The sequence below is a fragment of the Pyrgilauda ruficollis genome, unplaced genomic scaffold (genome assembly GCF_017590135.1).
Source record: "Pyrgilauda ruficollis isolate IOZ18807 unplaced genomic scaffold, ASM1759013v1 scaffold44, whole genome shotgun sequence".
NCBI lineage: Eukaryota > Metazoa > Chordata > Aves > Passeriformes > Passeridae > Pyrgilauda > Pyrgilauda ruficollis.
The window spans coordinates 3,822,969-3,837,700 of NW_024525934.1; the positions used below are offsets into that span (position 1 = coordinate 3,822,969).

At 41.9% G+C, this 14,732-nt stretch overlaps 1 protein-coding gene across 1 annotated transcript in view; it reads right to left on the reverse strand.

The window, feature by feature from the left end:
- TMTC4 (transmembrane O-mannosyltransferase targeting cadherins 4) overlaps positions 1-13,475 on the reverse strand; it is a 53,089-nt gene extending 39,614 nt beyond the window's left edge. The window contains exons 1-5 of the mRNA XM_041478276.1: positions 13,395-13,475; positions 10,908-11,123; positions 6,649-6,764; positions 4,470-4,686; positions 392-479 (exon numbers count right to left, since the gene is read on the reverse strand). Coding sequence (XP_041334210.1) covers positions 392-479; positions 4,470-4,686; positions 6,649-6,764; positions 10,908-11,069 — 583 coding nt within the window. The 5' untranslated portion in view covers positions 11,070-11,123; positions 13,395-13,475. The remainder of the gene's footprint in view (positions 1-391; positions 480-4,469; positions 4,687-6,648; positions 6,765-10,907; positions 11,124-13,394) is intronic.
- Between the last annotated feature and the right edge of the window lie 1,257 nt (positions 13,476-14,732).

Consider the following 14,732-nt stretch of genomic DNA (forward strand, 5'->3'; position numbering starts at 1 on the left):
CCGAAAAACTGACTCCCATTTAAGACATCCCAACACAATGGCATAAAGAGTAGTAAAATATTTCAACATATACATTTGTAGGTTTGATTTATTTCTAAAATACTCATTAAAATACTTCATTAAACTTCTAAACAATAAAACATTTAGCAAATAAGCCTATCATAAAGTGGGCTTTGCTTAAATTAAATTCAGTGTTTAACAAGAATTAGGGAAAGCAAAATTTTCAGAACTTCTAAAAATAAATAGCTGCTAAAGCAGGTTTTTAAAAAAATATATTTTGTGAGGGTAAACAAATCAATCTGACATTTTAAATTTTGCTATACTTCACTGAAATGTACAAATGCTGAAAATATACACAATAGGAAATTAAAGGGGCAAACAGAATGCTTACTTTCTTTAAATGCTTTACAGTAGCCAAGGAATGACAACAAGAAGAACAGGGCACACAGTAGGTCTGCTCTGCCAACAATCCCAGCAACCTTTATAAAAAAGAAAAGTAGTTTCAAATTATCAGATTTTTATTCTTAGAAAACCTGAAGTAAAGGAACACATACAAAGTGAAATATATAATAGAATATAACTGTATCACTTTTTTATTTAACTGGGTGTGGTGGATTAGTTATATCAAATTTTTTTAGATGCATCCTATTTTTTATTTGGTATTGCTTAGTATCAACTACATAAATGGCTTGGCTTTGGTTTATGAAAATGTTAGTTTATGGAATTTTTTTTTAAGAAATGAAGGAGGATTTCACTGCATAAAATTTAGACTCTACACAATTCCATCTGTTTTTTGGATCAAATTGCATTTTTTAGAAGACTTAGAAAACATCAAAATATAAACCAGTTTGGGTTGGAAACAACTTTAAATATCATCTCCTTCCAACCACTCTGCCTTTCACTAGACCAGGTTTCTCAGAGTTCCATCCAACCTGGCCATGAACACTTCAGGGATGGAGCATCTACAGCTTCTCTGGGCAAGCTGTGCCACTGCCTCACCACCCTCACACTGAAGAATTTCCTCCTAATATCTAATCTAAATCTACTCTCTTTCCATTTGAAGCTATTACATGGCTTGGAAGCCAAACAACCTGAACCACAATTGAATTGGCAGCTCTGCTGAAACACAAATCAAAAACTGTTCACTTTCAGAAGACAAGCCAGCCTTCAAATTTCAATCTGAGCACTCAGAATGGACAAATACCTTCCAGCTTGCAGATTCAGGGAAAAAAAAAAAAGATTCCCCAGATTTCCCCTCTGGCAGTCTTTTGTGTTGTATTAACTGACTGCATTAGAGTTACCTGCAATTGCATCTTGAAACAGAAGGTTGTATTAATGCAAAAGAAAATGAGAAGCACATCCTGGGACCTCTGTACTCGAGATCTGTGCCAACCTATTTAAATCAAGTGCAATCTCAGGGCTCTCTGTAAGCTTTGCTTCAAGCCCCTAAACTGTATTTACAATAACTTGCTGAGACAGAGCAAGACACTTTTGGATCTTCAATTCTCAATTACACACGTGTCAGGATAACACCATAAATTTTTTGTGAAAATCATGACATGGAGCTGGTAGGGGACTGTATAAGCCCTGATGTTGGAACCTCACTAGAACATACACCCACAGCAAGGATCTTAGAAATACCCCCTATTTCTCAGTCTAGCTCTGCTTCCTGGAGTGCTGAGTTCCATGTTTTCAGGAGATGTACAGAAGCAGGGCAGAACAGATACAGGTTTTCTTTTTAAATTCATTTTTTGTGATCATATTTCAGGGATAAAAGCAGAAACTTCAGTTCTCCTATAGTATACCAGTTGTCGCATTTTGTGTGTGGAACAGAAAGAGGAAAGTAAAAAGGAAATGGGCATTTTTTGTGTCAGGGAAACATGATGGAGCAACTATTTCCAAATAACATCAGAGAAAGAGAAGTGTAGAGGCATGAGAGTATGACTGATTCCACAGCAGAGACTCTCTCCCACTTTTACCCCCAGCTTTACTTAAGCACTGTGAAAACAGAAACTGTTGGACTCCTAAATTCAGTTCAGAAGAACTTGATTTATCTACAGCTGTGCACCTAACTTCTCTGCTGCTCCTTCTTCTATCATACAAAGGAATTACGAGAATTAACTCAATAGCTGTAGAGTGCTTTGAAAGGTGAAAATAATGAAGTGTCATTCTGCTTCAGGAGCTGCTCTTCCTAATGAGATAAAAGTGAAGGTGAGCTGACACAATTTCGAAAATAAATGTCCACTTGTTACAGCAAAGAGATTAAGGGGCGAATAATGCACATGGCCTCAGATGACTCCAACAGCAAAATGTTACCTAAAATGCAAGATAAGGCATATAGATTCTGGAAAGAAAGCAAACAAAGGAAAAAAACCAAACCAGTTTTAAATTGGTATCAGATATATTCTTATGTCCATGATTCATTTAGCATTTCATCACTGAAGTGTTACAAAGAGTAGGCCATTTTTAGAGCAGACAACTATAGCACAAGAGTATTTACTTGTAGGTAGAAAAATTATAGTGTTTTCCTTACATAGGTACTGAAAGCATTACACCTTTCAATATTGGTTTTACATGACAGTTTGTTTCACTGTATAAACCAAAAACTCAAAGCAGCAAACAGACGGATTCTTCACAATTTTATGTCACAATATGTCATCTCATTTCAAAACCAGGATGTCGGATACTTGAAACTCACAGGTTTAAAATCATAAGGAATGCTTTCTGAGAGGTGCTGCCAGACACACACTCATCCTAGAACTGTAGCAGTATAAATGACTTCTTCACTGGAGCAAGATTTGTTATTCACCATGTAAATGATTAGAGGTTTTTGTTCATTCCTGAATTTTAGAAGAGGCCTGATATATAAGCATGCTACTTTTTCCCCCTCTTCTTCCACTGTTTGCCTGAAACATTTGCAAGTCTTCAAATATGCAAGGAGACCACATCACTGGTAATTTATTTGACAGGACAAAGGGCTTATTAATATTCTCATGCTGATTTAAATACATTTTTAGAGTCAAATGGAATGCAGAATAAATTTATGGATATTGATAAAGGGGTCAATAGTAGGTCTACTCTAAAGTTAAGACTCAAGTGAGATTTCTCTTTATATGTCAGAACATCAAAAGCACTGAAGACTTGTTTTACTTTACTCTGACATCTAAAACTGGTTTTGGAGAGCAAATATCAGAGGCCCTTCTGACACAGTGCACTCTCACAAAGAAGTCATTGTGCAGGCGAGTGAACACCAGAGAATGATTGTCAAGATGTTTTAGCCACACTGCCAGAAAAGGTGGCAGATTACTAATGCATAACTTTGCACCATCTCTAGGTCTTCAATACATGCAAGGTCTCCAGTCAGCTGAGAGAGCACAGCTTTCAATAACTTTTCCCCCACCAATTGTGTGCAGAGCAAATGCAAGAAGGCAAAACCATGGCATATTGTGAATAAGTGAAAAATCATATTCACATATGTAGAATGTGCACTGTAGGATTCACTGTTCGTTGCTAGGACAAAATCAAAATTACAGCTAATACTTTTTCTGTGGCTCACACCTTCCAAATTCTAACAAATTCCCCAAAAAAATTTCCCTTATTGTGATAATTTTATATTGGATTTATTCATTATCACAAGGTCAAGAGATCAGTGATGACATTCAACAAGCCCACTAGCATAAGGCCATGAGATTTTCTTAGCTGCAAGCACAAAAGAGCTTTTTAAGAACACCATCTTCTCTTCACAGAATTCCCACACAAGGACTTTGTGTTTTGGTCAGATATTTTAACTGATTGCTATACATGTGCCATGTTTCTATTCTGCATCTTTACATCTTTGCTTCTGCCTGCACTATTAAAGTGCAGGCAATTACTGTCAAATTTGTGTTCCCCATGTACATAATTACAGACTGCGATTAAAAAAAAACCTCTTTAATCTTCTCCTTCATATTAAAAATATAAACCCAGTTTGATCTCTCACAAAACAGGATGATTTCCAGCCCTTTAATCACTTTCATGGCTTTTCTGAGCATGCTCCAATTTTTCCAGTGCTGTCTTTGCAGCATGGATGCAAAACTGAATGCAGTACCGTACTAGTCACATACAAAGTTCACAGAGTGCCCCATCTCCGATTTTAAAACTCTTTGCTTTTTTTTTACCAATGCAAATGGAAATGAAAAGTAATTAGAAAAATCCAGGAGGTAAGGAAACTCTGTAGCATCCTGCTATCCTCCTTTAGTTATTGTACTTGAATGATTTGTGTTCCTTAATAAGGTCTATCTCGGTGGAATTACAAGCCTTGGATGTACTAACCATAATACTTGATTGTTCTATTAAGACATGTGCCAAGAGAAGTGTTAAAAATATCTAAAAGCAATCTGTAGAGTATAAGGTTATGCCAGAATTAATAAGTCAAGATGGTCAAGAACTTCTAAAATAAAAATCTCTGGAGATAATTATTCAATACTTACACACTCGGTGTGCACTGGATGTACAGCAAAGAGCAAAGCAGCAAGAAGAGAGGACTTTGGAGCCAGGTTTAGCCGTCTTCCTTTATTGCTGAATTGCAATCCACCCAATAATATGGAGAACACATCAACCATCAACACTGAGATAGTACAATGCAGTATTATGTTGATGACATGGAAACCAACTGGGTAGAAGCCTCCAGCAAAAAGGTAATTAATTCTATATAGAAACAAAAATATTAAGGCTAATGACAACAATGGTTAGAAAAATACAAGTAGAAATGCTAAAAAAAACATAGCAGACCCGTGCACACAAAAATAAAGCAGAAGTCTCAGTACAGAAGGAGTTACCATTTAGGCACAAGAAGATAGAAACAATATCCCAGTCTTTAGGCCACGTATTCCTAGGGAATATCACACGGATACAGTATCTATCCTCTCCAAACACATACCTTTGTACCATTCTTGTAATCACTCTTATAGTTACTTAGAACTGGCTTTTGGTCTACAATGTAACTTCAGTGTTGCAACACAGGAGTATCCCAGGGATAATAACCCAGCCCACTGAGGGATACCCCTGGGCTTAAGAGCAGCCAACTTGATGAAATTATGTTAATTATATCCACACAGTGAGGAAACTAATATGTACCGGGACTATGATTTCCACTGACATACTCTGTGAAAGAGGTCCTGTAGTGGGTACAATCACTATCCACCCAGGAAGCAGTCAGCACATCTTGGTGACTGATTTGTGAGACTGGTTAGAGAGACATTTCATGCAAGTATTAGAATCAGAAGGAAGTGTAAAAGTGAAAATACAATCTAAATCCCTATTCAAGACAGGAACTCTGCAGTAAAATGGAGGCTGAGAAGAAAAAGGGGAAACATTGTGCCATTATCAATGTACTTTTATCAGTAGGTAAGATACACAGAAACTTAGCTAGAATAGGGGATTTTACGCAGTTCTTTTGGTCAATGTGCATCTGGCATAAATGAAACCTATTTAAAAACTTAACCTTTTATAAATATGATGCACATAAAAGCTGGAGCTTAGGGAAATTAAGGAAATCCATTTCTTTCTTTGAAAATAGCATTTTATGGACCATCTCCACAGGCTCATCTATACTTTCAGATATAGTAATGATTGTATCCCAGTTCACTCTTTAAACAAACCAGATGGAATATACCACAGAGAAAAGAAAGAAAAAAAAAGGAAAGCATGTTCTGTGTAATGCACTGAAAGCTTTAATAGTTTTAGGACTCTGACACATTCTACTCAGTTGCTTATTTTTCTTGAGGAAAATGTGAGGAAAGCCCAATAGAAGTGAAACGCACAGTGATAGGTACTTAAAACACTGACACTGCCCTAAAGGGCCAAAGCTTTTGCTTGAATATGAGGACTAAAGAGTGGGAACACTTCTGCACTTAGTCCATGGCTTGGAATGGGCAGAACAAGCACCAATTCCCCACTGACACCATTGAGTCAGAAGGGGAAAATAAAAAAATTAAGACTGAGTCCTCAAATATTCTCTGCATTGCTGTGCCAGATTTTTACATGGTCTACTGTTTACTCAAATCTTTGTGCAAAAAACATGAGCTAAGCATCTACAAAAGTAATCCTTTTAAACCTTTAGTTATTTGACAAAACCTGCAAGTTATATATAGGCAGACATTTCGCTAGATTCTCAGACACTCGAGTTAGAATATTGGAGTCAAGAGGTGGGAAGACTATACAGTGTGCTGATGGAAAAAGGCCACAGTACTGTGATGCTATTTATAAAATAAACAATTTGACAGGTCAGCAGGAAAGCAGAGAACAAAAACTACAACAGCAACGCAAGTGGCAGCATGGCTAAGTGAAGGGAACATGCACCTTGATGATGTGACATACTAAACCACACTGCCCCTAGTACCAGGTATAGAAGACCATTAAGACAAAATCTCTGAAAAGTAGATATAAATACAGAATGTCAAAATAATGAATACTTTGGGAAAGAAACCATCGGAAAATTAAAACACCATTTGAGATTAAGGTAGTGAACTCAAAAATCGTACTCTGGAAAGGTATCCAACTACCCTCCAGCTACTTTGTTCTTGCCTTTTTTGTTGCCTCCCCCCTAAATTCAATTGAGTCAATACAGATTAAAAATATTCAGACCTCAAGGAAAAATACAAGTCTCACCTGAAAGTTAGGACAGTTAGCGGTCGATATGACTTATGACTGGTATTGCTGCTGAGTTTGCTACCCCAAAAGTCATGATACCACAGGTCACCAAGTGGGGTTTCTGCCCTGAGGTCCTAAAAGAAAACAAATTATCAGATTCTTAAAATTTTTCCCTTGTTCAAAGCAGCTAAACCACAAACAAGTTCTAACTAATACAAGCTCACACTAAGATGGACACAGCAGGAGTTTTGTTGGCTCACTACTGACATCTGACCCACAGTACCTAAGTCTGCAATGAAGGTCGAATCTTGAATGCCTGTCATTGTAAATGTCATTACATGGATTCTGTAAGTAGGCATAACTACATGAAATTTAGAGCTATATTCACATCAATTTATAATCTGATCAATAGCTGAGATATGAAACACATAAACCTCCTTACCTCAAAATTTTGTAAAAAGCCATTGAGTTTAGGTGTAGGTTATCTTGCAAAGAAGGCCAACTACAAACTGCCGCAGAATAGCCATTTTTCACAAGTGCAGTAGCATAACTACTAATGAAAGCATGAAATCAAGGAGACTAAAGGTAGGGAACAACAATTAGTTTTTTTGAAGCCTTGCTTTGCACAGGACTATTCAAATAGTTGAGGTTGTTTTAACACTCAATACATGAAATCAAGAATCAACATCTCTATATACTGCTCTGAAAGATTAAAAGACAGAAAGGTAATGAATTATTTTAATTTGGGGTGCAATAGGGGGCACCTATTGCAAAGAAAAAGTCTTGCTTGCTTGTTCTTCTCTTTTTATCTCAAAACCATGCTGATAATGAAAAATCCAAATAATGTAGGCTATTAAATGGAAAGCATACACTTTGGAGGAAAAATAAGGATCTTGCTAGCATCTGCGTCAGTTTTTTTATGAGGACAAGCTTGGAAGTTCAAACTAACATACACTTGCCCTTATTCTGCTTCCCTAGTGCAATTAAATGCCAATTTATGCTACAGCAAGGTACACGCAGGTTAAAGACACTTGAGACAGAACCTAAGTACAAAACTATACTAGTCAGTACTACTCCTGCAACCAACAAGTTACTCTACCCCACCTTCTGTCTTGAAATTATTTGAGACCATTGAACCAAAGGAGGTGAACAAGACACTGCAAACACAAGTAAGCAGACAAACAGGCTTGCTAACCCCATGGAAGGTCTTACAAACCCAGGTGCCCCTCTCTTATTATTCCTACAACTCCATCTGCTTACAATATTCACATATTGCAATTCCATTGGTTTTATTAATTCCAGTTCCTCTCCAATGCTGCTACCACCTCATTTGCTTTTACAGTATCTTGAGCATTCCTGTGGTCTCCAGTACCTGCCATCTCAACCTCAGTCCATGCCTTATTTTTGGCTTGCATGTACTTCCAAATTACAGCCAAATTGCTGGACCCTGATGACTGCTGCTGCTAAACTGAACTTAAAATAACTAATTTTTCTTGCTTCTTCAAAGAGAATATTCTTAACGTATTCTGACGTTCATCCATCCAAAAATATAAATTAAAAAAAAAAACCAAAAAGAGATTTCTTTCTATAATTTGATCAAATTTGGCCAGTAGTAGTCAAATGAATGGAAGTATTCTCTAACAGGATACTAATCAATGCACAGAAAAGAGCAGGGCTAAAACTGCAGTCTGAAAGAACCTAGACTTCAGCTGTCAATTAAGGCACTCTCAGGGAAATTCTTAAGAAATCAAGACTCACAGGGGATGCTACTTGGGCTTAAGAATTACCAAGGTGAAAAATTTCTTCACGCTCTCACAGATGTTTCCACTGCCAAGTAATAGCTAGAAATTTCTTTCTTCTCCCAGAACTGTAATTTTAGCCTTAGGCATCTAAATTCCTGTTCCATTCCTCATCGGTATGCACAAACCCTAAAGGTCATAATTTGACTCTCAGAGCAGGAACACACTCAACCAGCAGCTCACTAAATCGATACAGCCAGCTTTTTCTGGGGCAAGCTGGGACAGGGATGTACACCAGCATCTACTGAAGTCTTTGTGCTCTGCAGGGGACAGTTGTCAGAGGGTGGTGTGGCCCTCAGACTGTTTTTTCAACCAGCGGCACTGCTCTTTATGTACATAAGGTCTATGAAAGACATACTTTCATAAATGTTAGTACTGGAAAAGAAAAGTATGCCTTCCATGTCACAGATGGTCTTCAATAACTTGAGATGGGAAATGCACAAGGCTTGATTTCCCATTCTGCTATAATCAGCCTTCTTTTGTCTTGCATCGGAAGAAGGCAGAAAAAGCTGAATGCATGGAATTACTTAGTGATTAGATTACACTTCCATATGACCTAAAAATCTTCAATCATGTATCTTGCCCTTGTATCCAAGTTCTGTGAGAAAGTTTTTCTCATCAATTTTCCTATGTAGTGAATCTACCCTAAAATAGGTATGGTTTTCTTCAAGAGACACAGCTCTTTAAAAGCTACACATGATTTTCTCTTTAAAAACCAAAAGTAGCTATCAAATAATCTCTAAATATTTGATTAGCAGCAGCTTACAGAGAGCAGAGTTCAAGATTTGAAGAAAGGTCAGTTTTTCTGTATAAAGGCTTATGGAAATGACATACTGTGTCTGAAGCTCTGCTTAATCCAACTGTTTGTCTTGCCAAGCTAGTAAATAAATAAAGACAAAAGCCACTGCCGTGTACCAGTTAAAATGCTGCTTAAAATGATAAGAAAGCATCTGGAAAGCAGCCTTTAACTCAAATAAAATCTAATAATGGAACGCTCCATGATAGGATAGGGATGGGGGTCAATTAAATGTGTATCTTTTGCTAAAAAAACAATAAAAGAAATTAAAGATTGGGATGATGGCAGCTAGTAAATTAACAGAAAGGGGTACCCAAGAAAATACTACAGTAGCAATGCTCAGTAAATCTATAAAATTACTTCAACTGCTGTCTTTCCTATTAAATAGAAATAAAATATGCTATGCTTTGTTCAATAAACTGTGCCATTGCTAGATAATCTCCCTCCCCATTAAACTGGTAAACTCATTGTCTCTGCATTTTTCTTGTGGATTTTGAATTTTCATATATCTATATCACCCCTGTGTTAAAATGATATTGCCAAAAAATCCTCATTTAATTTCTAGAGAATAATAGAGGATTTTCATGTGAGAAATAGAAACAGCCTCCCAGTTTTTCAAACATACAGACTACATATGAATTAATTTATTTAAGCAGTTGGTTGAATTTCTCAGCATTGCCAACAGCTAGAATCCTGGTGCAAATTGTTGGGTTGCATAGATAAATTGAAACATTTTTAGAGTAAAGACAGAAAGAAACGGAGAAAGATTACAAGTGCGGAAATTGCACATTACCAAAACAACCTGCTTTGTTTCAACATCCGTCTATTGTTCATTTTTTCAGGAAATGCAAATATTATAAACAGATCCCAAATAAAACTTCACAGAATGAAAAATTACCAGGAGCTGTGCAATCTGAAATACAATACTACTTTAAAAAAAACCCCAAAACAACAATGCTGTAGGTTCTTAATTTGTCTACAGTATTCTCTTGAAAGCTTTGAGATTTATTTCCATGTTGACAGATGTATTTTCCCCCCATACATTTATAACTGAAGATATGATGACTTACACACACATAATAGAAGTTTGTCTAAGGAAACAGTAATTCTGCATGATTCTAAAAGGAACACTGTGATAAGTTGCCTCTATATCTTGTGCAAGGAAAAAAAAAAAAGTGAATTGTGTTCTTCTAGCAGTATGAGTCTCCAGATTATCCTCTTTGTAACCCATGGCTTCAGGAAGACAGAACCAACAGATGAATGTGATTATTTTTATCCTGTGCTTTTCTTTCTAAATGCTTAACAGGTACCTTCCAGAGCAGCATAAAAGCTGTAACCCCAATACCCATCCATGGTCATGGGCTCACTCACTGCTACATGTGATCCTGAGAAGTGTCTCAGCAACTGAAGACACTCCACTGCTCAAAGCCAAAAGAATCTCAGTTAGAGGTGTGTTTGAATCACATGTTCATTGCTAAACATTTCAAGGTCTGTCCATTGCATGTATGGTCAGCTTTAAAATGGAACACAAGAATACTCCACCTCTATCTCAAAAAAAGTACTGTTGTCCCAGGAGAAGCTCTTTACTAGGCTGAAACTTTTGGTTTAGATCAATTGTTGCATTATTTCTTTTCCTATGACCATTTATGCCAAAGGGTGTGAGGAAAAGAAGAGAGACTAACCTTATTATTGATGATGGCTTCAGAATCATCAAAGACAAAATCTCCATCATAGCTGTTAGCAAAACAGAGGAAGGAAATTAATGCCACAACCATTTTAGCCCAGTATGATGGAAGGAGGAACCATGATACATCATGGTCCAGATTAGGTTCCATTTGTGCCATTCTGCAAAATGCTGGTTCCAAGTTGGGAGCTTCAGCATTATGTTGGTTGAAAATCTGGAAGAAACACATACAAGTGCATGGTTACAGGTCTAATTCACTAAAAAAAAGAATTTTAAAGGAAAGCTGGCTTCGGAGAGGAGATTAAGTTTCATATAACCTTACACTTTTTTTCTCAGCGCCTCTCATAGTTACTGGAACACACCTAAACATAATTTTGCACTTCAAATGAGGAAGTAAAGGCAGAATTTATCATGGATGAAGCACAGAGATAAATACAAGAAATTCTAAGATGTTAAGGTAAAACTTTGGCACAGACAAATTTTAAAACCTAGAGCAAATCACTGTTTTTCTGTTTCTTACTGTTCTTTTCAAGCAATACAAACAGATGCATCAGAGGGACTGTGAAACATTTATAAAGCTCTGTAGAAGATGATAAACATTATCATTTCCTACCCGTTTGAAAAGCAAACATTGTCAATTGCCAAAAGAGCTAAACTCCCTTCAGCTAATCAGATTGAAGGACCTAGTCGTACACATTCCCCCATGAAAGGAATTCATACAAACATCACAGATAGACATATGGAGGTATCAGTCAATGGACTAGGCCCTAAGCCTCAACAATTCAAGCAATGAGACAGCAAGACCCATAGAATTGAGATGGGACTAGTGTTCATGAGATCACTCAGTGTGCTGAGTGTGCAACTCAAGCGCAGTTGAAGTTCCACTGCTGTATGGGCTCATGAGGTTATTGAGGCAGATGAAAAAGACCCTGCAATCCAAGCACACTGAGTGATACGTCAGTGTGGAGGTACTGAGGCTGGAAGTTTACACCCATGAGCCACCTTTATTCGGATGGGTCTCTCTGGATGCTCCAGAGCCAGCCTTCTGTCAGGAAGCACCCTTCTCAGGTGCTCAGACACTGCTGTCAGTGGTCTTATTATCAGGTGCTGGTATAAACAGCAAGCAAAGGAAGCTATGAATGGAAAACTGCAGTAAAAGCTAGGCAGAATATGGATTTTTTTTATTTTGTAAGCCCAAAGAATGATAGGCACATATAGTAGCCTATCTTAAGTTTCTTATAATTTATTTGCTTATTAAATCAACTGTTGCACTCCTGAAAATATTACATTTAATACCTTCATACAGAAAAATAGAGAATCTAGAAAAACAGCTGTAGTGCACCCCTGCAAACATAGCACTTAACGTCTTTGCACGGTCTAGGAAAACATCTCCAGGCATCAGGCTTCTGGAGCAGAGCTGACCATCGGAGCTGCTGCAGCAATTGCCTTGCTTTTTGCAGTACCTCATTCCGGTCCCCGCATATTCCCATTTCCTGCACACACACGTGCACAGGGACAGGCAGTACCCCCTGCCACAGCGGTGCCCCTCCTCGCTTTGGAGACCATATGGCGCGGCACCCAAATTCAGGTAAAGCCAGTAACCTGGAGCTGTGCAACCTGAGAGGCTGGAGCTGCCTGGCTGAGCAAAGCAGCTGCTTTAAGAGCAAAACCTTTTCTCGGAGTAGTTCACCCTTGTGCTCGTAGTTTGACGGAAACAAAGAGAGAAAGCGTGGCTGTTAACTGAGGGAAGTGCACGGCATTGCTCCCAACAGCACGGATACAGCATCAACACGCAATTAAAATACTTAATCTACTCAAAATTTATTTCACCTTGAAAGTTTCTCCCATTACGCTCGCTCCATTTATCCGGCGCACAGCTACAGCCAGCCCTGTTTTCCCGCGGTCCAGGAGGCCGGTCCGTGGGGGTTCCCGTCCCCGGGCAGCGCGGTGGCCGCACGGGCGCTGCGGGCACCCCGAGGGACCGCCGCCTCCCCGGAGCGCCGCACGCCACCGTCGGGGACCGGGAGGGCGCCTGCCTGCCGCCCTCTCCAGGGCAAGGCGAGCCCGAGCCGACCGGAGAGCACCCGCCGCACAGCGCGGGCACCCCGCGGCGGGGCGGGCACGGTGCCTCCCGCCCCAGAGCGCCGGGCCGCGGGGCGGCTCGCACCCAGGGCGGCGCTGCCCGTGCCCGGAGCCCCGCAAACTTGGGGGCGTCCCGGGCACCCGGCGGGCGGTCCCTGGGATGGAGCCGGAGCCCGCCCGGGAAGGCAGCGGCGGCTTCGGGGTAAGGGTCGAGGCTGGGAGGCAGGCGAGCCCCGCCGGGAGTTTGGCGGTGGCCCTGCCCCGCTCGCCGCTCCCCTTTTGTCCTGGCGGCGACGGCTCCGCCGTAGGAGGTGCCCCGTCCCGTCCGGCCCTCGCCTCCCCGGGCCGGTCCCGCCAGCGGACGGGGCGCTGGCGAGCCCCCCGTTCCCCCGCGCGGCGTTACCTGCGAGGACACGGAGCCCGCGCGGCATCTCCCACCCGGGAGCGAAACTCTCCCGCCCGGCGAGCCCCGAGCCGGAGCGGCCGGCGGGGGAGGGGCCGCGGCGGCTGCGCCTCCGGGAACATCCCCGCAGCCCATTGGCCGCCGCCCCGCCCCGCCCCCCGTGGCCCCGAGGGGCCGCGGCGGCTGCGCCTCCGGGAACATCCCCGCAGCCCATTGGCCGCCGCCCCGCCCCGCCCCCCGATGTAGCCCCTCCTGCCCATTGGCTGCGCCCGCTCTGACGCGCGGTGGGCGGGCTTGGGCGGGCGGAGCCGGGCGCTCAGTCGCGGTGGGCGCGGGGCCGTGCGGATCGCTCCCCCTTCATCCCGAACTCCGCACCCCGCGCACAGGCGGGGCCGGGCGCGCTCCTGGCAGCGCCCGCGCCGCGATCCCGGTGCGCGCCCGCCGGCTCCGCCACGGCGGTGGTCGTAGTCCCGGCATCTGGCTGTGCGCGGGGTGGGGGGCGGCTCGGCTGAGGCGGGGAGAGCGGGGGCCGCCCGGCACGGGGCCGGCAGAACCGCGAGCACCGCGCCCCCCGCTCCTCTCGCACTGGCGAGGTTCCTGCGGCGGCGGGCGTGCGCGGAGCCGGAATGCCCCGGGAAGGGGATCCAGAGCCGGTGGGGCGGTGGCGGAGATGGGTGTCGGGGTCTCGGCGCCTGGGACGGCTAGCGGGGTGAGCTGGCAGAGCGTCCAGCCTTTCTGTAAGAGGCTCTCCTCCCGCTGGGGTTGTTGCGGATGCTCTCCGCAGGACAGGTACTGTAAGGAGAAAAAGGCTGTATCAGGTGCAGTTAATTCCTACGCTTAAACATCACCGCGATTTCCTTCTAGGAAAGAGTAATTAAGCATTGAACTGGTAGCACCAAATGTTCGGCAGAAGCTTCTCTAAAAAAACCCCATTAAAACCTTAATATGCTGAAATTGGATGAGAACTCCTGGCTGCGTGCCAGGGAGTGACATACAATTTGGAGTGGGATTTTTAAGATGTTTGCATTATCAAGCGTCAAATTAACAAGGTTATTTCATGTCTCCTTTGAGGCTTTAACTCTCGAGTGGAAACGCTGCTTTGGGAGGGCTTTGGTGGTTGCCCCCCATAACTGCCTGCTGACACCTGCTCTGGAACATCTGCTCTGCAACACGGGCAGCTCGGCTGCGTGTGAGGCAGCAGCTGAGCCAGCACAATTGCCAGGCTCGTATATTATTCAGCTGTATATGTGGAGCTCCCGCTTTTAAGATGGAAGTCTGTAACTTGTGCCTGTTAAACAGCTACCACGAAGTGTCTGAGGTGCTTCTCGATGGTGGAGC